This window comes from Pungitius pungitius, chromosome 1 (assembly GCF_949316345.1).
Source record: "Pungitius pungitius chromosome 1, fPunPun2.1, whole genome shotgun sequence".
NCBI classification, from domain to species: Eukaryota; Metazoa; Chordata; class Actinopteri; order Perciformes; family Gasterosteidae; genus Pungitius; species Pungitius pungitius.
Window position 1 is genome coordinate 34,315,159 of NC_084900.1, and position 26,818 is coordinate 34,341,976.

The window sequence follows — 26,818 nt, forward strand, 5'->3', positions numbered from 1 at the left end:
CACCAGTGTGGCCCCAAAACCAACCTGTACAGCAGGCTGTTCATAGCGTGTCTTTGTATGTTGTATACATTCGATTTGAATAACTTACCGTTGCCATTTATAACATCGATATCGTCAGTTTATGGCGGGGGATTGTGGGAATAGCTCTTAAATTGGTTTTAAGAGCAGGAAGCAGGAACGTTTTGTCAGAGGCAGCACATTCCACACAAGTGATATTTGCATTCTTAAGTCAAACGAGGATGCCCGGCCTTTCACAAACTCCATATTTAGCCACTGTAATGAGGAAGCTATGCAGTGAGAGAAACACATCTAATCCAAGCAGTCACTGCGCTGTGACCAGCTGGCGCTCTTGTTCTTTGATGTGGGCCTTTGTCATGACAACACTCCCAGTAACAAAGCAGACACACAATGGCAAATGGAAATGTTAAGTGGACAATAAACTGAAGAAATCACACAATCAGTAATGTGACACCGCAACACAAATTCAAGGTGTCTATGTGAGAAAGGCAATAATAAGCATTAACTCTACACAACAGTTCATACAGGAAAATGTTTCACTTAAATGCCACGTCAAACTCCTGTTGCCGCTTGAGAAAAGGGCTGTAGGAACCATGACATATTTGATGTTGATGATATATAAAAGGCTAAAAAAGTCATATCTAAGGACCAAAAAATAAAATGGCTCTGAAATAATAAACAACAGTGGCCTATAGTGGAAACTAACGTAGTTGTACGTGACGTGCTTTGCATCCCACCAATCATCTTTATAATGTGTCTATGAGGATGCTATATTGTTTCTTAAGAACCCTTGTTAAATACAGAATTTACTGAGTCTCCTCACTATGATGCCTTACTGGTTCTACTCCCTGAAATTCTTAACTTTGGGGTCGCAGGGGGTCTTCTTTTAAAAGGAGACTATTTTTTGCAAGCTTTTAGTGAGGTTCACAATGTTTGGATTATGGGTTTTTAGTCATTTTAGTCAATTATTTTTTACCCGTTTAATAATAAATAACGCCACATAACTGATTAACTGATTTATGACTGTTGTATTCCTCTAACAGGTTGTATATAAACCCCTTCTTTCTTTTTGTTGTACAGCCGTTCTTATTACTTTTTGAAAGTACATAGTCTACAGTTTTGGTATGAAATAAACTAGATTAGAACTGAAGAGGTTTACGTTTGTCGTTAACCTGGACAGCTGTGATTGGCAGATCTTAAGCCAATCAGATGCTTCTGCTCCGAGCCTTCCGTACATTGGCACATTCACATAGAGGACAGCACACACATAGCGGAACACGGTAAGCGTCTCGTTCAGCCTTACCCGTGCGCAGAATTAGCTATTTAATTGCTAATGATCAAGTGTTTTGACTTTAGTTTATTGACTAGTCTCTAAAATGTGACAGTGTCTCATTAGACACTAGCACACCGTCTGGCTCTACTGTATCTAAATATATTGTGTCAAATAGCTTTAGCCTACAAGCTAACTTAACGTTAACAGATGACTGGATTGAGTAATGTTAGCTAACATCAGCTAATGACGAGCTAACTAACTGACATGATTTGTAGTTTTTGGCCCGAATATATCTCACTCGCTTACAAACATGAAGCATTATGTCCACGTGTTAATAACAACTTAACCAGCGTCTGATAAGTCAAACATTAGCAAGATTATTGAAAGCACGATTTGAGAGTCCAAGTTAATGCTAAGTGGCTAGCTAACTTATTTCGTTAAAAGGGTTAGCTAAACAGGTATGTTGACCTTTAGGCGACTTAAAAGACAGTTTAGTGTTTTCCAGACATGAACAATGTTGAACTGTGAGCTAAACTGGTTTTCTCTGCCAGCCCAGTGTTAGTTAACACTGTTCGTGCTGCACAGCTTTCCGTATCCTTTCCAGGCTAACACCCAGTGGTGTTAGCTTCTAATTACAAAATGTTGCTAGCCGAATGCTAACATTGAGTATGCGTAAATAAGCTATCTTTTTGCTATCGGCAACGACTTTTCACCCTCAACGTAACATTGTTATGTTAGCTATGCTGATCCATAAATTTATGATACAACGACGAGTTTTACTTCCTAATTTAAACGGTGTTACGGCGACTCTATTGCGGAGTAAAACTAATAGCCACACCCTTCCTTTCGAAAGCAAATACCGTTAACGTTACGTTAACGTTTCGCTTTAAGTTCTTGATTAATCGAATGCCAGTATAGCGCTAGCGTTTAACTGGTAAAGGCGTAGTTTTAGATAATATACTTTTATAAAAGCTATATTAAATTATAAGAGCTCTGCTAACTAAGTTGAAAGTAATTTTCCCACCTCTTGACTCTGTCACACATGAGCCATGATGGACTTGAACAGATGAGTAACCCACCATTTAAAAAAAGTCCAACCAGATTATATATATATATATATATATATATATATTTGCTTGCAAGCAACAGGTCTCTCACGGAATACTTTTTGTTGGTTGTGTAACACGTGACAACTCACGTCCTAACTATGAAGTAGACCCACACCGCACTTAAATTCTCCCCTAGAAGCTCAGCAGATGATTTTAATGTGTTTTTTTTTTGTGCTCACCAATTTTGTTTTAAATTAGACTAAAGACCTGTTTGGTTTAATTCAGGGCCAGGTTCCTATCTGATCAGTTTGGTGGAGTCCCTTTCCCTAACGACCCTCAGCATCTGCCCGCTAACATCTGTGTACCTGAGGATCTGCCGCCCCCCCCCCCTCCCCAGATGTAGAGGGAGTTGTCATCTGCAGCAGCCGTGTACACAGTAGGTCGAGCTGGTTTCTCAGCAAATATGTTTTGTTTTTATTGCACAAAATCACCCTGTCTATTCGTAACCTGGGAAGGATGTCTACACATCACTTCTCCATCATGAAAGTGGGCTGAAGTGAAAAATAGCTATTAGTGCTAATGAAAGACAGTTCAACAGAACCAGCAAGTGTTTATGAGTTTGGTGAAGGTTATCAGCCCAAGTGTTTTAATACTTGAAATGTTTGTGTCCTGGCTCATATCTTATCAGGGGCAGGCTTAGTTCTCTTATCTGAAGTTAGGGCTTAGAACTGCGTTTTGTGACACCCATACACGTTTACATCTTAAACACAGGGTGGTCTGCCTACATTTAGCATCAGGCACACGTTGATGTCACCCGAGGTGCACCCCCCCTCCCCCCCCCCCCCACCATGCCAATCGTAATTGTATTTCAGTGCAGTGGTTATGGATGCACCCTCTGATCTCCATTTTCTGTTTGTATGGTGTACTTGAGTGGAGGAGGGTCATTACAATGGCTCTTTGTGGAGTTCCCCGTGTGCCGGTCTCACTGTGGGTTTCTGGTGGTGCTTCATACGTCCTAGTTAGAATTGCAAATGCCTGTGGAGTGGAACAGTGCTTTTTTTTGTATTGTTTGCTTCCACATTTGATATTCAACAGACCTAGTATGATTAGTAGATTCAAAGAGGTCTGTAAATGAGATTTTAGTGTACATCACAACCTTTTGGACATCCGGTGAAGATTGCCTGTGTATTTTTCAATACTATTTAAAATCAATGTTAAACTTTAAACCACATTTTCCTTTGTAAAGGTTTGAATTGTATTTCACTGAATTTTGTTTTGTTGCCATCCATTGTTTTTGATGAAGTTCACCCAATTTCTTCCCCTTTTTTAGTCACATCTATCAAACTACGCAGCTCTACTCATGTTTTCCCTTTAAAATATTCTGAAATGTTTGCAAATGAAACCCACAACAATGAGCTGTTTGTCTTTGGTAAAAAAACAACAAAATGACACTACGGAAGACAAGCGCCGTGTCAAATATTTTGTCACTTTGGATCCCTGCGCAATAACGAAACATCAGTCGTATGACTTGATATTTTCTAGGCCATTTAATGGCTTTTAGTCCGTTGGAGTTAATTGTCTGGGGCCTTTTTCCGCCGTAAAATAATGAAGTTCTTTGCGGCACAGGAACTCCTATCTACTCACTCTGATGTTTTTTGGAATCTATTTAACTTTTCACACGTTGCATCTTCTGGTTCAAATGTTATTAGTTTTCACTAAAGAGTCACTTAACTATTATTCTAGGCAAGTGTTGCTTGTTGAAACACCCGTCTGAACATCTGGAGTTGGAGCAGGTCTTTGATTTCCTTAGCCTGTCCGGATTTCTTTCTTTTTGCGGCGACGCCCATCGTCTTGACAGCTGAAGTCCCATGATAGTGGGTGGGAAAGAGCCACATTTTTGGCAGAATGGCAGCGTTCTAATCTGCTGATGTCAGTCGTGATTTCTGACTGTTATAGGCTCTGTACTGACGCGGTGTTCACCCTTACATAGTCGATCAGCCTCACTACATTGTTAGTAATACAGAGTTTGGTACATTTCCTGCAGGAAAAACAAGTATTTAATTGCATTCATTCTTTCGTATGTATGTTAACGTGTAGCAGAAATTGGTCTGTTTAAAGTTTCTCTTAATATATTTAAACATAGTTCCACGAGTAATTTACAGTAACATAAACGTACATGTGCTGGACGTAGATGGTGTGGTGTATAAATAATTTTGAAAGGAGTAGCTTTCCATTGAATGTTTTGTTTGCGTTACTTTGAGTCTGAAAGTTAATTAAAATATTTTAAGAGAAAATGTGGATGTAGTAAAAAATGTGTTTGGATTTAGCGAGCTCTGCGAGTTTTCCCTTCAGCGCTCTCTCTCTCTGCTCAGACCCTAGTGCTGTCCCGTGAAGTCGCCGACCATGCGTGAGTACAAGCTCGTGGTGCTGGGATCAGGTGGCGTGGGAAAATCTGCACTGGTGAGTGATGGCTGCTGCTGCAGCACAGACTGAGTCCTCGTGTCTATTACATCGTTGTCGATGAAGGGTGCTGTGATGCGGTATACAACAAAGTACCGCTTTTAATAAGACGAGGAAATATATTCTATACATTTTAAGATGCATTTAAGAGACTGAGTAAAGTGTTTATCAATGTGAATGCTGATGATGAATTAGTACATCTTAAGTTTGGTTTTATATTTTGAGGGGTAGATTTTGATAGATAATGATAAACTGTCTTCATTTTTTCCATTTGTACATTTCAGACAGTCCAATTTGTGCAAGGCATTTTTGTGGAGAAGTACGACCCCACAATCGAAGACTCCTACAGAAAGGTATGCTCAGAAAGACACGGATTGGCTGTTAAAGTGCCTCAGTTTCCTATAAGAAAAATGTGCTTTTTTTCTTCCTTTTTTAACAGCAAGTCGAGGTCGACGGGCAGCAATGTATGCTGGAGATCCTCGACACGGCTGGAACAGTAAGTCCAGGCACGGACGGAGATGAAAGCTAAATGTGAACTTGCTGCTGATGGCTCCTCTGTGCTCTGGATCTGTAGGAGCAGTTCACGGCCATGAGGGACCTGTACATGAAGAATGGCCAAGGCTTCGCTCTGGTGTACTCCATTACAGCGCAGTCGACGTTCAATGACCTTCAGGACCTCCGGGAACAGATCCTGCGAGTAAAGGACACCGAGGACGTGAGTTTGCATCTTTTAAAACATGCATTTATTTGTACAAATATTAAAGTCAATGAGCTGTGATTTATGTTTTAACAATTTGCTCCACATTTTGTTTGCAAAAAAGACTAATCTGACTGGATCTGATTTTTTTCAACAAAAAAAATTCTATAGAAATTGCGATAGTGACATTATGAATCTCTTCCTTCAGACTAGATATTTGCAAGTGAGAAAATGAATATTCAAATGCAGACATGCGTAGAAGACCGTACACAATAGGAAAAAAGGTCTTTCACAAGTATTTCCATAATGAAAGGCCCATGGTTGTCCCTCTTGATGATATTAGTGTTTATCTGATTTTGTAGCAGGTGAGCCCTTTTCTCACTCCTCTAAGGCACCTCCTCAGTGTGTGCACAGGTTCTCCTCACTGATAACCTTTCATCGGCGTTTCTCTGTATAATCTGCTCATCACGCCCTCATTAGAGTCGGCTCTGTGGCATAGAGGGCAGAGTGAATGGGGGGGGCGGCAGGAACATTGTGACAGGGTGTAAATGTCAGAGCCGTTACTATATACCACTTCCAGTCTCTTCATCTCTGAGAGAATGTTCAGCATGCATATTTATTCATAGCAGGTTCCTTGATTTGTCTTGTGTTGCATCTACAGTAAATAAAGATCTTAAACCGAGGGAATCGTTCTGTGTGACAAAAAGATATCGCCCACATGCTCTAACCCTTTAACGTTTCTGTTAATCAACCAGGTTCCGATGATCCTGGTGGGAAACAAATGTGACTTGGAGGATGAGCGTGTGGTTGGAAAGGAGCAGGGTCAGAACCTGGCCCGTCAGTGGAACAACTGTGCCTTTTTAGAGTCCTCAGCTAAATCAAAGATCAATGTTAATGAGGTAAGCGCGCCCCAAATGAATGGCACACACAAGTTGTGATTCAGCTCAAAAAAACATTTTCTCCTCCTTAACTTTGGAGCCAACAGCGTAACTGCGTGTTTCCATGTGCGAGTTGTAGCTCACAATGGAGCAGAAGTGTGTCATTGAACGCCTGCTCAAAACACCAATGAAGGAGAAAAAAAACATGTAAATGTTCTTATTTCCCTATTCCATACTAAATATTTTAAAACCATTTCTTTCTCTTGTCTTTAGATTTTCTATGATCTGGTGAGACAGATCAACAGAAAAACGCCGATGGAGAAGAAGACAAAAAAGAAGTCTGGTTGCACACTGCTCTAAACTGTCCTCCCACAGCAGCTCCAGGCCAGGTGAGTGGGTGTTGATTCTAAATGTATTTCAGACATGAGCCAGCCTCCCTCTGCACACCAAACGGGGAATTCAAGAATACGTTTTACCTTTTTGCATTCTGGTGCAAACTGGTAACAGAGCGCCTGGAGCAAATGCCCAGTGTAAATACTTTAAAATAATAGTTTTAAAAAAAAGAAATTCATTTGAGGGCTTCGTCTTTTCATTTTCTCAAAGAGGATTTAGAATTTTTTATCCAAATCTTTGCAAGTCTTTAATGTATATTGTTGCTCCACCTGCTGGTGGAATGTTGTAACTGTAATTAAATATGCAGAGGCAGGCTTGACATTCACGGTGTGTAAACTTCCCAAACTAAACTTCCTTTTTAAACAACTTTGCAATTGAGAACAACAGTTGCGCCTTCCTTTCACTGAATTTAATTTTGAATTTAAAAGATACTTTGGTTTGTCCACCTTCAACTCTTGGTTTACAAAATTAACTCAAACAAATGTCTTTGTGCACACAAATGAAAAACAAGCCAACGATCTTGCAGCGTTCCACTTCTTTTTAACAGCGATATTCAAGTATTACAAATGCAACCAATGTATATATATTTATATGAGGGTGCATGTTTTTCCGTTTGCTTTTTTATGTTAAACATGGTTACCACAGATGGCAACCAAAGGACAAAAATTGGTTGCCAATGGCAACCTGACAACTGATACTGGAACAGGAGGAAGGATTACAGCAGGCAAAGCGTGTTTCTCAACGTCCCCACCAGCACCTAGCTAATGTTTCAGTACGGAATAGATAATAGACCCATCCTTTTATGTGGACATAATGCTGGCTATGATGCTGGTTGGCCAGACTCATCCTCTCATAGCCGTGGCTCTATTAGTGCATTGTCTACGGAGGGAATGTGATACGTTACTGTAGCCACAGACAGTCAATTACAGTCACTGCAAAGTAAGTGGAAGTCTTCTCAATAACTTTTATTTCCAAAAGGTTTGAACGGCGTGAACAACCTGCCCAGTGGCTCCCAGGTCGTTTGAGTCTCGGGCGTGTCTTCTCTGGTCTCCTTCACCGGGTTTAATATCTGCTGACATCATTCTTTTCTTGCTTACAGAAACGTGTCACGATAAACTGTTTCCCAGTGGATCGTGTCAGCGTTCCAAGTCCTCTGCAGGGCAATTTAGAAGAAGGCAGAAAGAGATACTTCACTGATCGCAAAATGGCGGGAGACGGCACATACTCTCAAGATGCTCTTCTCTGCTTTTTAACAGCGAAGAAATCCACTTTTTTTTCTCTTATCATCAGCCTGATGACAACTCGGTTTTTGTTTTATTTGCTGTTCTTTCTTCTCCACAGTGTCTTTAATTATTTGTAAAAGAAGATACCATCGTTTTAAATCCATATGTGTAAACTAAAATGTTTTAAAAGTAACATCAATCTTTGGCATAGTGTGACAATATGTTTGCAAAAGGAAACCTTGTGAAATGTTGCACCATAGTCCATACGTCGCTCCTACTTTCAAAGATGTGCATTGATGGGATAACATCTTTCCTAAGTGACTTTGTTTTTTATTGAGAGCTGCAGGCCTTTCATATTTCCCATAATATATTCTACTTCCATTTTTGCATAATACAGCTAAGGAAATTAGTATTTTATAGACTGATGGGGGGGAATTTATGTGTTCTGATCTGTGTCTTGAGGGTGAAAATATATTATACTAAACCGACTCTAATATTGCTGTCACAGATGCTTTTCCAGCTTTTATGAATGATTAAATTTTAGTACATTTTCATTGTTTGTCTATTTTTTTTTTCCTGAATCTTATCCAATGTGTTAAATGTCTATCATTGTTTGATAATCAGGAAATGGAGTTGATTTGCTCAGTACACTTACTTCTTAGAGATGTCAAATATAATAGAGGAGTGATATTTCGAGCAACGTTTATCTGAAAGGAACATCATTACACCCCCCCCCCCCCCCCCAAAAACAGCTCAACTGGGTTAATTTGCATATTTGTTAATGCCCAAAGGGAAAATTAGCCAATATTTCCTGCACACAACGATGAAGTACATTTGTGTGTTGCAGCTGATATACCAGACTATTTTACCAACTCAATGATGTTCTGTATCTTGTGGCCCCGTCGAGGGGCCCCTGACCGTTAAAGTAGCACCACATGATCCAGCCCCAGTATGCAGAGGCAGCAGCAAGTAAATAACATCTGGCCCAGAGAACGTGTTTTAAATTGTTACTTTTAAGTGCATGTTGCTTATAATAGTTATGTACTTACTGTATATTTGCTAAAGTAAATTATCTGAGTTGCTTCTTCCACCTCTGGACAAAACCATTTCAACCCCCTGTACAGTAACCGTACCAGCAGAGATCTCTACTCTAAAGCATAGGATTAAATCGGATGGAACTATATGCACGTCTCCCTATATCATCACCACCGCTGGGTGAGCTGCCGATCCTCCTCACCTACCCGGCCCCTCCTCCATGACTCCTTCCCCCCTCCCTCTCCGAACACGCATGCATACAGACCGACAGACTACGCGACCCCCCCCCCCCCTCCCCACCCACCACCACCCCACTCCCCCCTTCCATCATTTTCCCATCTCTTACTCACTCTCTTCCCTACAACAAACATGGCCGCGAAATCTGACGGTGCAGCCGTCTCTCTACGAAACGAGATCCCACCGGAGTGTCCCTCCGGGTCGGACCCGCGGCCTCCCCGGCACCGCGCGGCCGAGCAGCGCTACTCCGTCCCGGACTGCTGCTGGACGCTGTGCGCCCTTTTGGTCTTTTTCTCGGACGGGGCCTCAGACCTGTGGCTGGCCGCGGATTACTACCTCAGGAGGTCCTACTGGTGCTTTGCACTCACTCTGGTCTTTGTGGTAATCCCCTCCGTGGTCGTGCAGGTGTTGAGCTTCCGATGGTTCGCTTACGATTTCACGGACACCGTCGAGAGCGGCACGGCTGCGGCCGCCGTGGTGGGGGGGACGTCCGTAGCCGGGGAGAGCGACTTCAGCACCACGGACAGCGGCGGCGCGCGGGGCGCTGGCCGCTCCGCGGAGGCCGGGGTGCTGCCGGGGCCGGGCACCGGGGGAGGAGTCCGGGGCTGCTGCAGAGCCTTCATATGGCTCTTCCAGGCCATCATTCACATCTTTCAGCTGGCACAGGTCTGGAGGTAAGTCTGAACAAAACGGGACCCCAGAGGGGGGGAAACTACACATTCTGCCCCTGCCTTTGTGTGTGTGTGTGTGTGTGTGTGTGTGTGTGTGTGTGTGTGTGTGTGTGTGTGTGTGTGTGTGTGTGTGTGTGTGTGTGTGTGTGTGTGTGTGTGTGCGCGTGTGTGCGTGCGTGCGCGCACATGCATTCTTCATATAGCCCAGCATCACTCCCTGAAGCGGACGCTTATGAAACGTAGATCGTTCAGGGAGGACTGTGCCCAAAATGCCTGTAGTCTTTTTGTATTGTTTGATGTGTCCCCAGCTTAGAAAAGGGAGAATTAGACTCCACCCCCAAACCCCCCGACGTGCTTTTAGGTCAATCATCCTCCTGGAAAATCATCAACTCATGCACACCAATCGCTTTATATAAATTAATTAAAAATATTTCCTTTGTCTTTAGGGGTTTTGGCAAGAAGGATACGAAAGGAAATGAATAGTCTTAAATGTCATGAGAGTTGCTTCCTATTTGCACTGATCTGTGTACCCGCCTTCCTTTCACTGTTCTAAAAAAAAAAATGTTTAGCTCTTAGCTTGAGGCTCCTGCTCTTATGTTTGCTTAATCCATATTCTCAACTCCCCCAGCTGTTTTTAGATTCAGTTCCTCCGTTGCTCTCAGTGGAGCCCCAACATGTTTAATTATCAGACACACGCAGACTAAAAACAAGCGAGTTACACATTCTCCTCCCACATGGATGCTAGACCCAGTAGGTCTGTAGGTCAGCTCCTGTATCCGTGAGGCTGAGGCAATCCTCAAGCTCAGTGCTCTGATAGCTTTTGACAGGCTTGAGCTGCTGCCAGCCAGGAGGGGTAATGCAGCTGAACTGTAATGGGAGGAGGGTTAAGCAAAATGTGATGACATTCAAGGGCAGGTTGTAGTTTGTAGACATACAGTGCTATAGATGTGAAATCAGATGCGCATCCCTTCTTTGATTTATCCATAAGCCTTCATAATCTCCCTGTCTCTCCATCTTTGTGGTCGCTCTCTTCCTGCCTCTTTAGACAGCCCTACGGGTAATTTGTATTGATTTCTTATTTCCTCCCGGAGACTGAGACTTGTGTGAGTGTGTCCAGGAGCACATTAAAACGATGTGGCGGCACAGAATTACCGGTAATGCCCTTAAAGCTGTTGTGTGTGTCGTCCGTTCGTTGCCGCTGCTCTCAGACCGGCGTGTCTGCCCATTAAGAGGATTACCGCTCTGCGTTTCACCCTCAGCTGTTAACTCGGAATGATCCGTCACCGATACACTGTTAGTCAGGTGAACCAGGATCAATTTAGGGCCAGCTACCAGAAATTAAATGTCAGCGCACGAGAGCATTACAGGCCGAGAGCGTCTGTGTGTGTGTGTGTGTGTGTGTGTGTGTGGGTCCTCGTCATTCTTTCAGCCTCATTATTGCACCCATGCTCTATTCTTCTCAGCGTGTTACCTCCCAAGGTGCACTCGTAGGAAGCAGAACCAAAAAAAAGGTTACACAAACTCCCCTGTGGTTCAATGAGCTCGTTGACATAGAGGCCCTCAGACCCTTCTCCCCTAGGCAATTCATGCACATTTATAGCTTGAGTCCTCCACGGCAACCGCCACTCTTTTTGGTGTAGTAATGATTCACACCATTTGCATGGTTCAAATAGGTGTCACGTGTCAATGCCCTTTTACAGAATTGCACAGTGCGGGTATAAGGAAGTTGTGTGTCTACAAAACAACGTGTGTTTGCCTGGACAAGGTCATAACAGAACAAGCTGCATGGGGGTGGAACTATGTCAGCAAAGCTCAGGAGCTCTTTAAACCCCCCCCCTTTATAACCTTGCATCTAAAAACTAGATTAAGTGCATTTATTTGGATTGTGTTGCTCGTATTTAGCCTCTTTCTGCAGCACTCTGAGATCGTGGAAAAGCTCCACATTCACTCCCACATTCACTGCCTTTACTCAAATTAAAATCCTGCCTCAATACACAAGCCAATGTGTTTGAATTGCGTCTGCCTCTGACACACAGGTACGTCCACGCCCTGTATTTGGGTGTGCAGAGCCGCTGGCACAGGGACCCCGAGCGCCGACACTACTACTGGCGCATGATGTTTGAGAACGCCGATATCAGCATGCTCCGTCTGCTCGAGTCCTTCCTGAAGAGCGCCCCTCAGCTGGTGCTGCAGCTCAGCATCATGAACCAGGCCACTCAGGTGCTGCCCCTTCAGGGTGAGTGTCCCCAAAATGGCCAATCACCACATCGGTCCGCCGCAGGTGCCATGACGCGTCGCGCTGCGTGTGATGAGTCACTCGTGATGCGCCTCCAACGGAGCAGAGAAATGTTTATTTCTGTCGCGCTAAACGTTGCGACGGTTTAGCCCCCCCCGAGCTGTTTTCATCGAGTCTAACTTCTCCTGCGCATCCCTCTCTCTTCACCTGTGTCTCTCCAGCGCTTTCAGCTTCTGCCTCACTGATATCTCTCGCCTGGATGGTCGCCTCCTACCAGAAAGCCCTGAGGGACTCCCGAGACGACAAGCTACCCATGACCTACAAGGCCGTCATAGTTCAAATCCTGTGGCACCTGTTTTCCATCGGCGCCCGCGCTCTGGCCTTCGCTCTGTTCGCCTCCGTGTTCCAGCTCTACTTTGCCATCTTCATCGTGGCCCACTGGTGCATCATGACGTTCTGGATCATTCAAGGCGAGACGGACTTCTGCATGTCCAAATGGGAGGAGATCATCTATAACATGATGGTGGGCATCGTGTATGTTTTCTGCTGGTTCAGTGTTCGGGAGGGGCGCACTCGCTGCAGGATGCTCATTTACAGCCTGACTGTGTTCATCGAGAACGTGGCGCTCACCACCGCCTGGTATTTGTACCGCGACCCGCGTACCTCGGACTTCTACGCCGTCATCTTGGTGTGCGCGGTGGCGAGCAGCTACGCCCTGGGCACCTTCTTCATGTTTGTGTACTACTGCCTGCTGCACCCCGACGGCCCGATCTCGGGGTGGGGCTACATGGCGGAGAAGGAGCCGCCTGTCGAGACGCTGGCCTCCCCGGCCGCCAGCCTCCCCCCCGACGTGGTGAGCAGCCCCCCCAGGACCCTTCAGAGAACTAAAGGGTCAGAAAGAGAACAGGGCTCCGGGGTGGACGGAGACGTGTTCCAGGTGCGGGCGCTTCGGGGCGCTCGGGCCCCGGCGCCGAACCTGACGCCCAGAACCGAGGGGCCTGTCATCCGCATAGACCTGCCCAGGAAGAAGTACCCCGCCTGGGACGCGCACTTCATCGACCGCCGGCTGCGCAAAACCATCCTGGTGCTGGAAGGCGCCGCCCCGGTCACACCGAGGATCCAGTACCGCTGCCTGGGCGCCCCCAAAGAAGTGATGGAGTACGAGACCACCGTGTGACGCGCAGCTCGGGGCAGTGGCTCGGCGAAAGCCGCGTGCGCACCGTGCCTCAAATAGTGTGGCAGGTGGATGACTCTCACTGAGCAGTCTGTGGCAGCGCCGCGCCTAACTGCACGGTCAGTTAGTGGAGAAGCAGGTGTGAGAGTGTGGTGTCTTTATCTTTTTACAAGGGGCAAAAGTGCAGTGGTGTTGTGTAACGACGGTGCACATTTTGGGGTTTCTGTATCATTTCTCAGGTCAGGGCGTGGTACAGGAGGTTGACGGTGGAGTTAGAGAGAAGCACAGGTGGTCAGTGCTGAGGCCCTCTCCGGAGAGAAGGTGCTTCTGCGACATCCTCTCAAGTCGGTCAACGACAGAGGCGAGCCTTCAACGCGCATGATTATTCACGGCAGCTCGGGATCGAAACCACATGTGGAATGGTGAGCGGCGTTTCGAGATGTAATTTTAAACACAATCTACAAAAATAAAATCTCCGGCACCGATGATCAATACGCATAATTTCCCATAGCTATTCACTCATGTTGACGGATTCTCTGGAAATGCTGAATGTAAAAAAAAAAAACAGTTGAAAATGTGGTTATTAGTGACCAGGCTTCAAGCATTTGTTGGTGGTCAGTGGGATTTACAACATTCCTGTGGTGTAACATTTGTTTTTTGTTCTCAAGGTAAGCTAGGATATAAAGATTTGTGTGTTTACAAGCACTCTGTTGTTTTCGGGACAAGCCATCGATGCTGAAGAGGCACCTTCATTCAGAATGTGTACTGAACAACAGCTAAATTATGATTTACATTTACAAGATGTATTCTGACAGGACTCTCAACAAGTCTATTTTCATACTGAACACAGTAAAGAAAACAGGACATTCATTTCCATGTAAATTAAACTGTAAAATGAAGAGGAAGAGGGACAGCACTGTCTGTAAAAATTCTGTATCCATTACTATGTTGTCTGAATAATGTAGAGGAAAAAAAGTTAGCTGCAGACTCGGAATAGCTTTGATATTATTGATGGTACAGGCATGTGAAACTTGTGGTAACATTTCTGTTTTACAGTATCAGAAATTTTTTCAACCATATATTTTACTCAGATAGGAGTTTAAGGGAAAATAGACAGGATCTGGGTTATTATATTGATTTTCCTGAAAGAACTGGGCAATTTGATTTCAGAAATAATGTATTTATCATCCACAAATTATTGGAAACTTCTTCATATATGATGAATTGAATACTCACCATGCAGAACAAATTACACATTTCTGACCTGTAGAGTCATGGTCACGCTTAGCATTTAATAGAAATGCATTATTTGGAATTTATTTATTTATAATTAGTGCTAAACACTGTTTTCCAGGCACCTTCCCACATATAAAATTATCACAAATTTATGGTCCTGTTAAATAAAGTGATATAAAGGGTTCTTTTTGTATAGAGTAGTCACAAGAAGGAGATTTCTGAACTGGGTTTTTGTGTGTATGTGTGTATGTATGTGTGAGCTCATATACCAACATGTGTATGTGGGGGGAGGGGAGTCCTGCCATGTACATTTAAGTTCATTTCAAATGTGTCATTGAGATAAGACAGTTTTGTTGTAAACACTGTCCAGTCGGCTCAATTTTCCCCATGACACCAAAATAAACCCGTAATAGCCCATTTAACACCTTTACAACGATGCTGCAGTAAAAAGAATAAGAAAAAAAAAGCCAGAGAGGTTTTAATTATGGTGCTAAATGGTTGAGTCCATCACATCACCACCGTGTACCGTACAATTAGCTTGTTATGGCAGGGGTTTGGAAGGGGCTGTACCTCAAAACACAAACACATAGCTAGAATCAAAAAGCCTTAAACTGGTCACACCAGACGGTTGTTGTTCAGAGCAAGAAAAGAAAAAAGACAATTTCATTATGGTGTTGTTGCTAAAATAAAGAGCAATGTGTTTACCTGATTTTTGTCCTTTTAAAAAAAAAATTACACAGAAACAAGAAGCCTGAAACGGTGATGTATGGACAGGCGAGCAGATATTGTCATAGATGTTTACATTCACGCAGCATGCTGCTGGCATAGCTTCTAACCCTCAAAATAGGCTGTTTAATTTATTAATTTGACTGATAAATGACAAATATAGTTATATATTTCTACATAATGGCCAAATGCTGAGCTTGGTTTTGGTGGGAAATATTAGAGTCCTCCTCCACCTCTTTTTGTTATCTTTGAATCTAAACTCATTCTCACAGTTTAACAATTTAAGATTAATTTAAGAATGCAATATAGTCAAAACATACCATTCAGGTTCTCCAGCGTGATCAGCATCTGATTGGCCTTTTGTCGTTGGTTTCATTGCATAAGTGTATGACCAGGTAAAACCTCCTATAAAGTAGTTAATTGAGTTTATAAAAATATATATTTACTCGAAACAACATTTTATTGTTGAATTTAGCAATTACTACCTTTGTTTTCCGAGCACCTCCCACTACTGTACTACAGCGAATCAACGATGAGGATGATACATCATTTCCACTACCGCCAATCGGCGACGAGAGGGGCGGGGCTAATATGGTGCTACCGGTCCCTAGTTGCCTTCGCGTCCAACGGCCACATTTCAAACTAGAATGGCGACCGCCGTCTGCGGTCTGCAGTCCACCGGCAACAACGGCAAACAGGCGAAAACACACCGAGAACACCGGAGGAAAGCGAAGGATTCAAGGAGGAGACAAGCTGCTTTGTTGTTTCTAACCAATATCTCCCTCGATGGACGGCCCCAGTGTCAGCCAAGCGGTGGAAACACCGACCGAAAAGCCGCCGAGGAGCAGCGGCTCAGGAGCAGGGACGACGCCGCGGTGGTCGTGCCCCCGCCGGCGGAGAGCCAAGAACCGGTCACCCAGGTGACCGAACCCGCCGCCGCCGCCGGCAGTGGCTCGTCTTCCAGTTTCCCAGGGCTAGCCGGTGGCACGCGACTCTCTGCGGTGATCTTCCCGGGACCTGCCGGGGCGACCGCCTTCGGAGCCAACGAGGTATTTTTGGAGGGTGGTGGTGCGGCCGAGCCGCTCACCCCGGACACCCCCCTGTCTCCTGTTACCACCGGGCACACGGCCTCCTCCCGCGTCCGGTCCACGCCCGCCGCTATCAGCCCGGTGCCGGCCGCCAGTTCCCTGGATCCACGGCCGAGGTAAACAACCAGTTGGGCCTTTTTTAAGTTGATCACTTCCGCATAGAACGAAAGCAGCAGGTATACCGACAGGAAGTCCCGTTCACTGCCCTGTACGCAGCAAGGTGGCTTATTATTCTGTGCTTTTGACTTGTGAAATCTGTTTAACGTGTAAGTATCACTGCGTACAGATGGGACATAACAGGGTTACAATAGGATTGTTACTCTGCAATATCCAATGATTATTAAATGTATTTGTAAATCGAAGCCACTATCCTGCTTTATGATATGACGTAACTCTTGTGTTTCATTTAGAATTTTTGATGTTAAGAGATTTACATCACAGATTACAGATCGAGTCGCCTCATTAGAGGGTCCTCTTTCAGTTTTGTTGATCCATAAAAGTGTTTCCCCCCCCCGATCTCTAACGGTACTCAGGTTGAGGAATGCCTCTGGTTCTCCTGGTCCCAAAGTGCCAAAGAAAGTCCACTTCATCAAAAGCATGAGGCAGTATGACACGAGGGGATGTAGGTGAGTCTCCAATTTACCGAAAGAAATCCATTCATAAATCAATGCAGGAACCAACGAGTACGGCTACTACTACTACGAGTGCCCTTTTTGAAAATAGTATTACTAAAAACAAAACAAAGGCTACTTTATTTTTTTTTTCTCTCAAATATGTGATTAGCGGGTGAACGTGGTTACACTCCTGCTAGTATTGTAATAAACTGCTTAACTCTGGCCCAGAGAGGAATAACAGCAGTGCAGCTGCATTTAATCTCCACTGGAGAGGTGCAGTGAAGCATCGTAACCCCCCATTGCATGAACTGTAAGGAAAACCCCAAAGAGGAGTTTTTTTCTAGTGGAATATTTAGTCACTGGCTGAAAGCAGCATGTCATATTTTATTTTTTTTTCCACTAGCCACACCACGTGTTTTTGAATCCCACTTTTATTGTCTGTACATTTTTCCTTCACTTGACCATTTCATGCCCAACATGCGTCATGTGTTTCCTGCTGAGCCGTGCAAAGCGACAATGATGCAATCTCAAATCGCCCTGCAAGTCTCCCTTTGGGTGTGCGGCCGTGCATGTTACCCACTGGGCTTACTGGGCAATCCATCTAGCTTATGTGTCCAAACCAATGAGCACAAGCAGGTTTCGGTGTTGCTGTGTGGTCCCTTGTATGATATGTAACACGTCTCTCACAGACTAACTGGTGTTTTGTTGTTCCGTGGTGGCAGGCCGAGCAGTTTGTTGACTTTCTTTTCGGAACAATAGTTCTATTGAATAAATACTTAGTTTGTTGTTGTAATTCCAGCCGGTGCCTCTCTCATTTGCTTACCTGACCTTTTGAACCCCAGGTATCTGCATCGGATTACAACTGGCTTATTTATATTTGGAGCATGGCGGAAGCCGTTTAGTTTGACCCCCCTTTGCTTGGTAATTGTGTTTTTGATTGACAATCAAAAACCGCCTAACTTCTCCCTGTGATTTGGATTAAATGGAAACAAAGGAGTCACAAACCGGGGGCTTTCCTCTCCCACGTTGAGCTGCACGTAGTGGCTGGAAAGCAGCTCGACGTCGTCGTCGTCGCTGTAGCTCGTGTGCTAACTAACACCGTGAGGAGCGGGGCTGTCGGGTGGCGCTGTTGCTTGTGGACTGACGCCCCGTCTGTTTTGTCTGCCTTGACTTGCTGTGTCCCGCAGGATCGTGCTGATTTGTGCCAAGCGGTCGCTATACGCTGCTTTCTCAGTGCTGCCCTACGGAGAGAGTGCTCACGTCAGGTACAACGAAAGCACCGTCGCAGGCAGAGAGCGCCCCTCCCCTCCCCCCTATCCCCCCCCCATGGCTTTTATGTTTTCATCATCGGGCTGTTTGATTTATCATCGTCGTCGTCGTCATCGTTGTAAGGGAGCGGCGGCGTGACTCCGTCGATGGGGTGGGGGTGACACACATGTGACTCTTTGTGAACAGTGACCCCAAGCTGGACGCTCACAGGCAGAGGCTGTCTTCTGTGGTGGTCGTTGACCTGCTGCCTTCCCTGGAAGGTGTGGAGCTCGCCGACTACAGCAAGGTGAAAAGTCTCGGATGTTTTTATGGTGCCGCGTGAGGAGAAACCAAAAAGCTCATTAGTCAAATATTTAGGCTTGATTGACAGTCTGTTTCCCCCCCCCCCCCCCCCCCCGCTCCTCAGACGGTGTCGTACGCTCAGTTCCTTTATCCAACCAACGCCTTGGTGAGACAGAAGAGCGCCGGCGCGCCGGAGAGCTGCGCGGCTCAGGCCCCCCAGTCCCGTCTCCGCGGTAACGGGCAAAGGAGCGCCCCCCCGGCTCGCCTGACCAACGGCGCGGCCCAAGACTCGTGTACGTCTCATACTGGGACCAACGGGCGCTCGACTGCTTCTACGCGTTTAAAACGAGGGTCTTTGACACCGTTGTCTTTTTCAGCGATGGAGGAGGTCGTCGAGTACGACCCCAACCTGCTCAGTGACCCCCAGTGGCCCTGTGGGAGACACAAGAGGGTTCTGATATTCGCATCATATCTGGTGAGTACGCTCCATTCTTTACGTGAAGTAAAACATTTTAGATGACTTGGAGGATGGGACGTTACATTCTGCAATTCCTTTTTATTAAGTTTAAGTCCATCAGCCATCAAGTCTGAATAAAACGGATACTAAAGGGTGTCTGCAGTTCTTGAAAAGCACTGAATTACATTTTTGCAGAAAAGGGATAAAGATTGGATCAAAAGGTATTTAACCGTTGTAGAATGTTTGATAATTTAAATAAATCAAGTATTTTGATGCTGCCTGTATCTTCGCCTTGGTATTTCCATGTGAGTCACCGCAACCAAGAGGTCCTTAAACCTTCAGACATAAATAAGTGAACAAACTATTCAGTCGGGTTCAGCAGTACAATCAAAATCATCCGTGAACACACAATTCCTCAAAGGCTATTTCTTTGCCGTTTTTTGACAGGATTTCACAAGAAGACGCTGATCTCAGGCCCATTAAGCATCTAATAGAATCCACTCATGCTGACACAATTCACTTCTGTTTCCATCTCTTCAGACGACTGTAGTCGAGTATGTGAAACCATCTGACCTGAAGAAGGATATGAATGAGACTTTCAAGGAGAAGTTTCCTCACATTAAGCTGACTCTGAGCAAGATAAGAAGGTACAGATGCCCTCTGGCGTTTCCAAATGTCCTCAACGAGCCTTTTGATGGTTGAACATTCTTTTTGTACCTCAGCATAATTGCTTCTCAGTTTTGAATCTGCATGAGTTGGTTACTTCCTCCTTGCTTTTTACCAGCCTGAAGAGGGAGATGCGGGCCATGAGCGACGACTGTGGTCTACAGCCGGTCACCATAGCGATGGCTTTTGTCTACTTCGAGAAGCTGGTGCTGCAGGGCTACTTCAACAAGCAGAACCGGAAGCTGGTGGCCGCCGCGTGCGTCCTGCTGGCTGCGAAGATCAGCAGCGATTTACGGAAGCCGGACGTCAAACAGCTCATCGACGTGAGTACGGCACACGCTGACCTGGATGTTGTAACCCTCCTTTTGCACATGAGACAAAGTGGGGAAAACCGTACAGAAGTAACCATTACAAGTTGTCAATAAGTCAAAGTATAGCATGTTGAAGAAATTCATGAAAAACTATTACTTAAGCGTGTAAAGAAAAAAGTTATAGAATTTTGTTCTCATTCGCTTTCTGACATTTTTAATTCATTTTCTTTTGACATACTGTACTATGATCTTTTTTTTTGGACATATTATCGTAAGACTGTTTTTAGACACGTCTCATTCCTTGTTTCAACACACTGCACAAAGACTTCATTTGGACATCCTAGTATGTTGTCATGAAAAAGTAAATGATAAAACTTGTTACGGAGTAATAATCAAGCAAGCCAAAATAAATGCTAGACTTGGATGTGAAACCAAAGCAAGCGGATGTTCTGAGCTGCGTGTCCTCTTTCCTCCTGGCGGACGAGCAGAAGCTGGAGGAGCGTTTCCGCATCAACAGGCGGGAGTTGATCCCGTTGGAGTTCCCGGTGCTGGTTGCCTTGGAGATGGGACTTTACCTGCCCGAGAGCATGGTCATGCCACACTACCGCAGGCTGGTGCAGCAGGGCTAGACCGCGAGCCGCTCGCGAGCCGCAGGGTGTTTGAAGCTCCGAATTCATGAAGGAGAACAAGTTTACACTCGCGGAGCTTCGACTCGACTCGATGTCACGCGGCGTCTCCCTGGATGTCTTTCTGTCCGCGCTGCGTGGTCTTGAACTCTATGTTGGAGCTGTTGGATGAGCACGTTGATTGTGCTTTTATTTTTGTCTTCCTGTGTCCGTTTTGTTTGGTGCGTCCGAGTATTTGTAGATGGAACTTGCGCTGTGACGTCCGGAGGACTCTTCTCTCTTGCACCTTTCTCATCACTGCACACAGTCTGCAGAGTGCGTATTAGGAATCACAAGGAACCACACTGTTGATTTTGTAAATGCCTTTTTTCAAACCCACTGTGAAAATAGCGTCCGTTAAGCCATGAGACGCTTACTGTAGAATGTTGGTGGAAAGATTTGAGAAGCAGCCTTCAATTTGTGTTCATTCATATAATTTATCTGTGTGTTCACACTGTACCAATATTCAATATCTAAGGAAACGTGCATACATTATTTATAGTGGATGTTTTAAATGTCGTTGAACAGGGATGTATTTAAAAAAAATAATAATAATCTGTGAACTTGAATTTATTTCTCAGTCCGAGTTGATGTATCTTTCAGTGCTCAGGAGTTTTACTTTCTTGTGTCTATTGAATGGCTCAAATCTAATCCAAAGATGTTTCTTTTTATATATTCAGGTTGCTATAATAACTGAAATGACCTGTGCTCCCATTGTAAGTCACTGATTGTATTTATTTCACAGGCATCCCACTGTATTAAGATGCGTGCAGCTGCCACTTAGCTTACAGTAATTCTTCAGATTTAGGATGTCACGTACGTAAAAGAAAAAGTGCCTGAATCTACAGTGAAATTGTTGACCAGTCTTATTGTGGGTGACATTTAACGTTGACATTTCAGATTATTGCTGCTGTAGAGATCTCCATGTGTCGTTTTTCTGCTCTAGGAAAGATAATTACACATTTTATTGTGGTAAAAAAATGGTACGATAAACATCCAAGTAGAGCTGCAGAAAATGTTGTATTTGTATGGTTGATGTTAAATGGGTATTTATTCGTTTTCATACTGTAAAATGAATGTTTTTCAAATATATTTTCAGAAACCTAATAGTCACGAGTTTGATTTTTGCCTCTCAAGGTGAAGGAAGGTAAGCGATCGTTCATTAAACAGGAGAATAAACACGAGGCATCATTTCTCATCGTTTTACTGTTACAGCGGCTGGTTACATGTTCAGTTTAAATAATGCAACATTCTTAGTCACATTTCCTACTGTGAGCTACAATTTAAATCCTCAATTTGTAATCCTACTAAAATCGAGTGAAGCAGCTAAATAAATACCTTAAATACTAATAAACTTAGTCCAGACTCATGTCTTCATCGTCGTCCTTCTTGTCTTTAGAATCTCCGTCTTGGTCCACCTTTGTCTCCGTCTCCATGGCTTTTGCAAAAGCCTCGACGTCTGCACAATAGAAATATTCATAAAATGAGTGCTAAAAAATTGTTTTCAATATTAATTATGTTTGCAAATGTAGTTTTAATTTAATGCGAAGCCTCAAAATAGTGCATACCTGTATGTCAGAGTATAGTATTCCATGAATATGCCATAGTACACAATATGTTGGTAAAAAAAGTCCTCATAGTATGTAAAAAGTAGTGTAGCATATCAAAAAGTGACAAATGTAATCAAATCGTATTGTGCAAAAAAGTAAAAGTTTCATTATTAGTCAGTATAGTTTGGAAAAACTCCATGTAACAAGTGAAAGTACCCTACATCTCCTCTGTGAACATGACCTACAAAGTACAGACTGTTTGTTTCCCTGCTACAAAACAACTTTTTTTCTACCAGCGAAACAAACGGCTGCACTTTTCTCTTCGGGCCGAACACTCGCCTCCTTTGTTTGCTGCATCCACAGCTTCTGCAGGAAGACCAAACTGGTTCATCAGAGGCCCTAACTGACCGGAGGCCAGCGCGCTGCTGAACATGCTCATGGCCTGCAGAGAGACACCCCGGATGAGAGAGAGAGAGATAAGAGAATATATAGAGTTTAAGCCAGTTGTTTATTGGCAAGAATATATATACTGTAAATACACTCATTCCCAGGAGGAAGGGAGGGGGGGGGGGGGGGGGGTACCCTGTTACCTGCTGGAACTGGGGCGAGCTGAGCGTGTTCTGGAGCTCCTCGGTGCTCTGAGGCAGGGACTCCCCGGAGGGCAGATACGGCATCAGCCTCTGCTGCACCTCGGGGTTCACCAGGATGGGGGCCATGATCTCAGGTGTCAGGACGCTGGCAAGGTCCACTGCGGGACACAAACACCCCCCCCCCACCCCCACTGACTGGTTAGTCGGTAGATATCCACATGTTCTCCGCAGCAAATGAATCCTCTCTGTTATCAGATTGAATACACACTGACTTTAAGGTTTACTTTCAAAGGTGCATTCAATTGCAGCTGGAAATCCCGCCTCCCAAGAAGTCTTCATATTTATTTCAGTAAAAGTAACAATATTACACACTCTGATAATACTGCAGTACTAATATAGATAGTAGTATTCTCTGCTATGATCCCTTTAAAACAGGGTCTCTTGTTTACTACTGTGCATGTGTTGTTTATGGATTCCTTTGACTGCAGCACATGTTGCACCTTACAGCTGTAGATATTCAGCATTCTGCTGATTTGAACATTTTTTTTAATGGTTTAATCTCCACAGGTCTCTGAAAAGGTTTATTATCATCATCTCAATGAGTATGCATCGAGTTGTGAGAAAATAGTGGAAAAACTTTGGTCACCAGTACCTACAACTGCTCTGTATGGTGTGTGTGTGCAGGTGGGTCACACTGGGTTCACCTTCTTCAGTATAATGTTGATCTGTGGACGAGGTGAACAATAAATAGTCTCCATGGAACAGGATATTTGGAATCCAAGTGAATCCCAGCGGCCTGGAGCTTACCCACTCACGAGACTAACTTGGGCTCGATTAAGTGCGTTTTCCTCTGCTGCTTCTTTTAGTCTGGTTACCGCGGTGATGTGCGCGCCCCCCGCCGGCTCGGCGCCTCACCTCCTTGTCCGCTGGCGGGCACGTTCATGGTGGCCAGGATGCTCTGCAGGTCTCTGAGCTGGATCGGCTGTGCGGGGCTCGCCGCTGAGGGGACGGCCGGCGTGGGGGGTGTGGAGGCCGTGGGGGAGGCGGCCGAGGTGGCCGAGGGAGTGATGGGGGTGGTGGGGACCTGGGTGGAGCCGAGCCGACTGGCAGTCGAGGTGGAGGTTGGTGTGACGGCTGTGGATGGACTAAGAGGAACAGTTTTATCATTCAATCTTTAATTATCAATTTCTAATGCTTTTCTTCCGTTGTAGCCACGTTTCTGACACGACCCGACCGTATAGACTTCAGTTATTTCCCTCATTTGCATTTTCAGCTGCTGTTGGAGTCCCCTTTTTTAAGTTGTCCTTGCTTCTAAAATGTGAGGATTTGCAGACTTCCTTAGTCTCAAAGAGTGGAAAGCTCTATGGGTTTGGGGCTTTAATTCATCAATTAGTTTAGAAATAATCAGGAGACCAGTCAATAATGGAAATAATCACTAGTCGCAGCACCATAATACAAATGATCCTCCACTGACACTACAGCCTGTTATTTGTGATCTCTGACTCTGAGGCTCTCCTCCGTCCGGTCCGTCACAAGCTGCTGTTTTGCAGAACACGGTGATGGGAAAAGTTAGGATTTTTCTTTCCATATGCAGCAGAATGAGACACCTTGTGGAGGAGTTACTGGCAGCAGGGACGCTGCTGCTGCTGCCGCCGCCGCCGCCCAGGAGGTTGGCCAAGCCTGGTCCCGCCAGCGCCCCGAGACCCCCTGCCGTTCAGAGAGAAACAGCCACGCGTGAAACGCCGTTTGCAGAGACGTTTTTCTCCCCTTGTGTTCTGACGAGCGTGTAGGTTACGTACCGATCCCGCCCAGTCCCGTCGGTCCGATGAGCTGCATCAGCTGGTTGTGGCTCATGTTACCCAGAAGGCTCTGCAGGCCGCCCTCCCCTTCACGGGAGACAAAATGACCGTTCAAGCATCCGCATCAGATTCACTTTTGGGATGTTTTTTTTTCTTTTTTCATCTAAATGTGCAAGAATCAGAAAACAACAGACATTTTGAGGATCCGTTACCTCCCAGAGCGGACAGGTCGTGTCCTCCGCTGCCGCCGCTACCGAGCGCGCCGGGCATCGGAGGGTTGTTGAGATACTCGTTCACTTTGCGGCAGTGCTCCTCGTCCTTATCAGTCTTGGGCTCCTGAGGTCAGAAAAACAAAGAACTGCTCCGGCTTACTGACTCAATGATTGAGTTACAGTTATTACGTTAACTCGGTAATTCCGAGTTCATATTGAGCGTTGAAATAATTGTCTTGGGTTGGTGGCCCGGTGAGAATTGGAGACACCAGCACGGTGTACGTGGGACCGACTATAAAATAAACCACAGTGTCGCTCATACGTGTGTTTGGACAACCGGGTCTGTGCCCCAAAGAAAAATGGCTACATCCAGATGCTCATGGGATTTGGTGACAATAGGAAGAAAATAAAATATTGCCAACCTAATAATTTATTCAAATTCCATATATAGATAACAGTGCCATTACCTGCATATTAAAATTTTTTATCATAATAAAAGTGTGTTTTATCTTAAAAAGAATATATGAAAAAACCCAGGATACTTGAATACAGAGGTGTGTGAAACCGGCTTCATACCTGAATCCAGAAGAAGAGCCTTTTGGAACCGGCTTTGAACTTCAGCACATAGACCCGTCCCGTGGTGCACTGGCTCACGCGCTTGAACTCGCAGTCATCCGGGAAGATGATCAAGTCCTAAATCAGAACACGAGAAAAGGTTCACGATAGAAGGTCAAAGGCGGCGCTCCTTTCACACGCAGCGCGTCACCTACGTCGTCCACGTTCCCGGTCGTCCGATCCTTCCAGCAGAAGTGGATCAGGGAGTCGTCGGTCTGCTGAATGTAGACCTGACCTTTGCGCTTGTCAGGGGTCACCGTGCTGCCTTTCATGGTCATCTTACCGGCCCGAAACTCCACCAGGTACTTGCTGGAAGAGCCACGGGACCCAGACACCATGCTGGGGAACAACGCTCCAGACGCCATGATGAAGAGGAAGGACAGTATGGCTATTAGGAAAAGAAAGAAGAAAAAATAAAAAGAGAAACATTTACAATAACATCATGAAATATTTGTTAATGTGTATATGTTTAATAATCATAGAGCTGTGTCGATAATAATAACCAGCAGGATATTTGGATTGTTTTTTTCCTGCTGCAGCTCGAGAACACAAACAAACAAGCTGATTAACGTTAATTCAGTAGATTTTATATGATATAAAATCAAATCATATGGTATTTTAAATCATTTGTACAAACCCATTAAATACAAGGCTATTATTCTTCTTCTTCACTGTCAGCCGTATCGAGACTGACATTAACGATTTTAATAAAGAATCCGATTTAATAGGAAACATAGTTGTGGGACAAAGCAGATCCCAGTGCTCCCAATAAACAGCTAACGTTCCTGCGATGGCCACATTAGCCACAGATGACTCTGCATCCTTTAACGTTAGCAGGCGGCCTGCTTTCAGCTCAAAGACGTCACTACTGAGCTGCAGTCTTATAATACAAAAACGGGAACTAAACACACATTTGGCTGATATGTCACTGAATCCAAAACATGTTACTTGTGAGAAAATAATGTTCATACTTACATGTACTCACTGAAATGTCGTTGAACCGTAGAACAGCCAGACCTATTCAAGATGATTGTTATTGGCTGGCTGGCTCCAGTGCTTTAATGTGATTGGTCGAACCATCTGTCAATAATGTTCGGTAGAGATGGCACAACGTAGGCTCTTTCAACTGGACAGTTTTAAATAGACATTGTTCATACATAATTACATCCAAATTAACTTGTTAACACCTTTTGTACTTTTTTTCAATCTAATATTTTCTGACTTCTTTCAAATTTCACCCTTATTTTTTCCATGACATTTTTTTTTTTATTTAAAACATTTCTGTACTTTAATGATATTTTTGAGCCAAGGGATATTGGGATTTTTGACAGGGAATATTTTTACCTTTTTTAAAATGTCAGATTCCTGCAGATTATGTCGTCGTGACGGCATCT

At 44.6% G+C, this 26,818-nt stretch overlaps 4 protein-coding genes across 6 annotated transcripts; 3 read left to right on the top strand and 1 right to left on the bottom strand.

The window, feature by feature from the left end:
- Positions 1-1,185: 1,185 nt before the first annotated feature.
- On the top strand, positions 1,186-8,545 carry LOC119222818 (ras-related protein Rap-1b). Its single transcript, XM_037479730.2, has 9 exons — positions 1,186-1,298; positions 2,626-2,776; positions 4,713-4,800; positions 5,085-5,153; positions 5,240-5,296; positions 5,375-5,515; positions 6,253-6,396; positions 6,649-6,764; positions 7,868-8,545. The coding sequence occupies exons 3-8, from the start codon at positions 4,744-4,746 to the stop codon at positions 6,733-6,735; spliced, it is 555 nt and encodes a 184-aa protein (XP_037335627.1). The 5' UTR covers positions 1,186-1,298; positions 2,626-2,776; positions 4,713-4,743; the 3' UTR covers positions 6,736-6,764; positions 7,868-8,545.
- An 808-nt stretch (positions 8,546-9,353) lies between these two features.
- xkr7a (XK related 7a) lies at positions 9,354-15,235 on the top strand. Its single transcript, XM_037480859.2, has 3 exons — positions 9,354-9,937; positions 11,971-12,170; positions 12,392-15,235. Exons 1-3 carry the CDS (start codon positions 9,396-9,398, stop codon positions 13,345-13,347), a joined length of 1,698 nt encoding a protein of 565 aa, XP_037336756.1. The 5' UTR covers positions 9,354-9,395; the 3' UTR covers positions 13,348-15,235.
- Positions 15,236-15,878: 643 nt separating this feature from the next.
- Positions 15,879-21,767, top strand: LOC119222112 (CDK5 and ABL1 enzyme substrate 2-like). Of its 2 annotated transcripts, XM_037478463.2 has the most exons (9): positions 15,879-16,510; positions 16,928-17,020; positions 18,196-18,273; positions 18,464-18,563; positions 18,684-18,852; positions 18,937-19,034; positions 19,557-19,663; positions 19,801-20,005; positions 20,482-21,767. In XM_037478463.2, the coding sequence occupies exons 1-9, from the start codon at positions 15,954-15,956 to the stop codon at positions 20,620-20,622; spliced, it is 1,548 nt and encodes a 515-aa protein (XP_037334360.2). In that variant the 5' UTR covers positions 15,879-15,953; the 3' UTR covers positions 20,623-21,767. The 2 variants fall into 2 exon arrangements, with proteins under 2 accessions (XP_037334360.2, XP_037334361.2); XM_037478464.2 differs by lacking the exon at positions 18,196-18,273 and having other exon boundaries at positions 15,880-16,510.
- LOC119222115 (proteasomal ubiquitin receptor ADRM1-like) lies at positions 20,693-26,515 on the bottom strand. Of its 2 annotated transcripts, XM_037478469.2 has the most exons (11): positions 26,400-26,515; positions 25,580-25,812; positions 25,386-25,502; positions 24,810-24,933; positions 24,598-24,684; positions 24,406-24,505; positions 23,714-23,943; positions 22,799-22,956; positions 22,548-22,650; positions 21,997-22,117; positions 20,693-20,927 (listed from the first exon to the last, which is right to left on the bottom strand). In XM_037478469.2, the coding sequence occupies exons 2-10, from the start codon at positions 25,787-25,789 to the stop codon at positions 22,014-22,016; spliced, it is 1,233 nt and encodes a 410-aa protein (XP_037334366.2). In that variant the 5' UTR covers positions 25,790-25,812; positions 26,400-26,515; the 3' UTR covers positions 20,693-20,927; positions 21,997-22,013. The 2 variants fall into 2 exon arrangements, with proteins under 2 accessions (XP_037334366.2, XP_037334365.2); XM_037478468.2 differs by lacking the exon at positions 20,693-20,927 and having other exon boundaries at positions 21,847-22,117.
- Between the last annotated feature and the right edge of the window lie 303 nt (positions 26,516-26,818).

Coding starts and splice junctions, on each gene's coding strand:
- LOC119222115 (XM_037478469.2), bottom strand. CDS start 25,789: ATGGCGTCTGGAGCGTTGTTCCCCAGCATGGTGTCTGGGTCCCGTGGC. Junction 24,934..25,385: donor GGCTCTTCTTCTGGATTCAG/GTATGAAGCCGG, acceptor TTCTGACCTCAG/GAGCCCAAGACTGATAAGGA. Junction 22,651..22,798: donor GCTCGCCCCAGTTCCAGCAG/GTAACAGGGTAC, acceptor GTCTCTCTGCAG/GCCATGAGCATGTTCAGCAG.
- LOC119222112 (XM_037478463.2), top strand. CDS start 15,954: ATGGCGACCGCCGTCTGCGGTCTGCAGTCCACCGGCAACAACGGCAAA. Junction 16,511..16,927: donor TCCCTGGATCCACGGCCGAG/GTAAACAACCAG, acceptor AACGGTACTCAG/GTTGAGGAATGCCTCTGGTT. Junction 18,564..18,683: donor AGCTCGCCGACTACAGCAAG/GTGAAAAGTCTC, acceptor CCCGCTCCTCAG/ACGGTGTCGTACGCTCAGTT.
- xkr7a (XM_037480859.2), top strand. CDS start 9,396: ATGGCCGCGAAATCTGACGGTGCAGCCGTCTCTCTACGAAACGAGATC. Junction 9,938..11,970: donor CAGCTGGCACAGGTCTGGAG/GTAAGTCTGAAC, acceptor TCTGACACACAG/GTACGTCCACGCCCTGTATT. Junction 12,171..12,391: donor TCAGGTGCTGCCCCTTCAGG/GTGAGTGTCCCC, acceptor GTGTCTCTCCAG/CGCTTTCAGCTTCTGCCTCA.
- LOC119222818 (XM_037479730.2), top strand. CDS start 4,744: ATGCGTGAGTACAAGCTCGTGGTGCTGGGATCAGGTGGCGTGGGAAAA. Junction 4,801..5,084: donor GCGTGGGAAAATCTGCACTG/GTGAGTGATGGC, acceptor TGTACATTTCAG/ACAGTCCAATTTGTGCAAGG. Junction 5,516..6,252: donor GAGTAAAGGACACCGAGGAC/GTGAGTTTGCAT, acceptor TTAATCAACCAG/GTTCCGATGATCCTGGTGGG.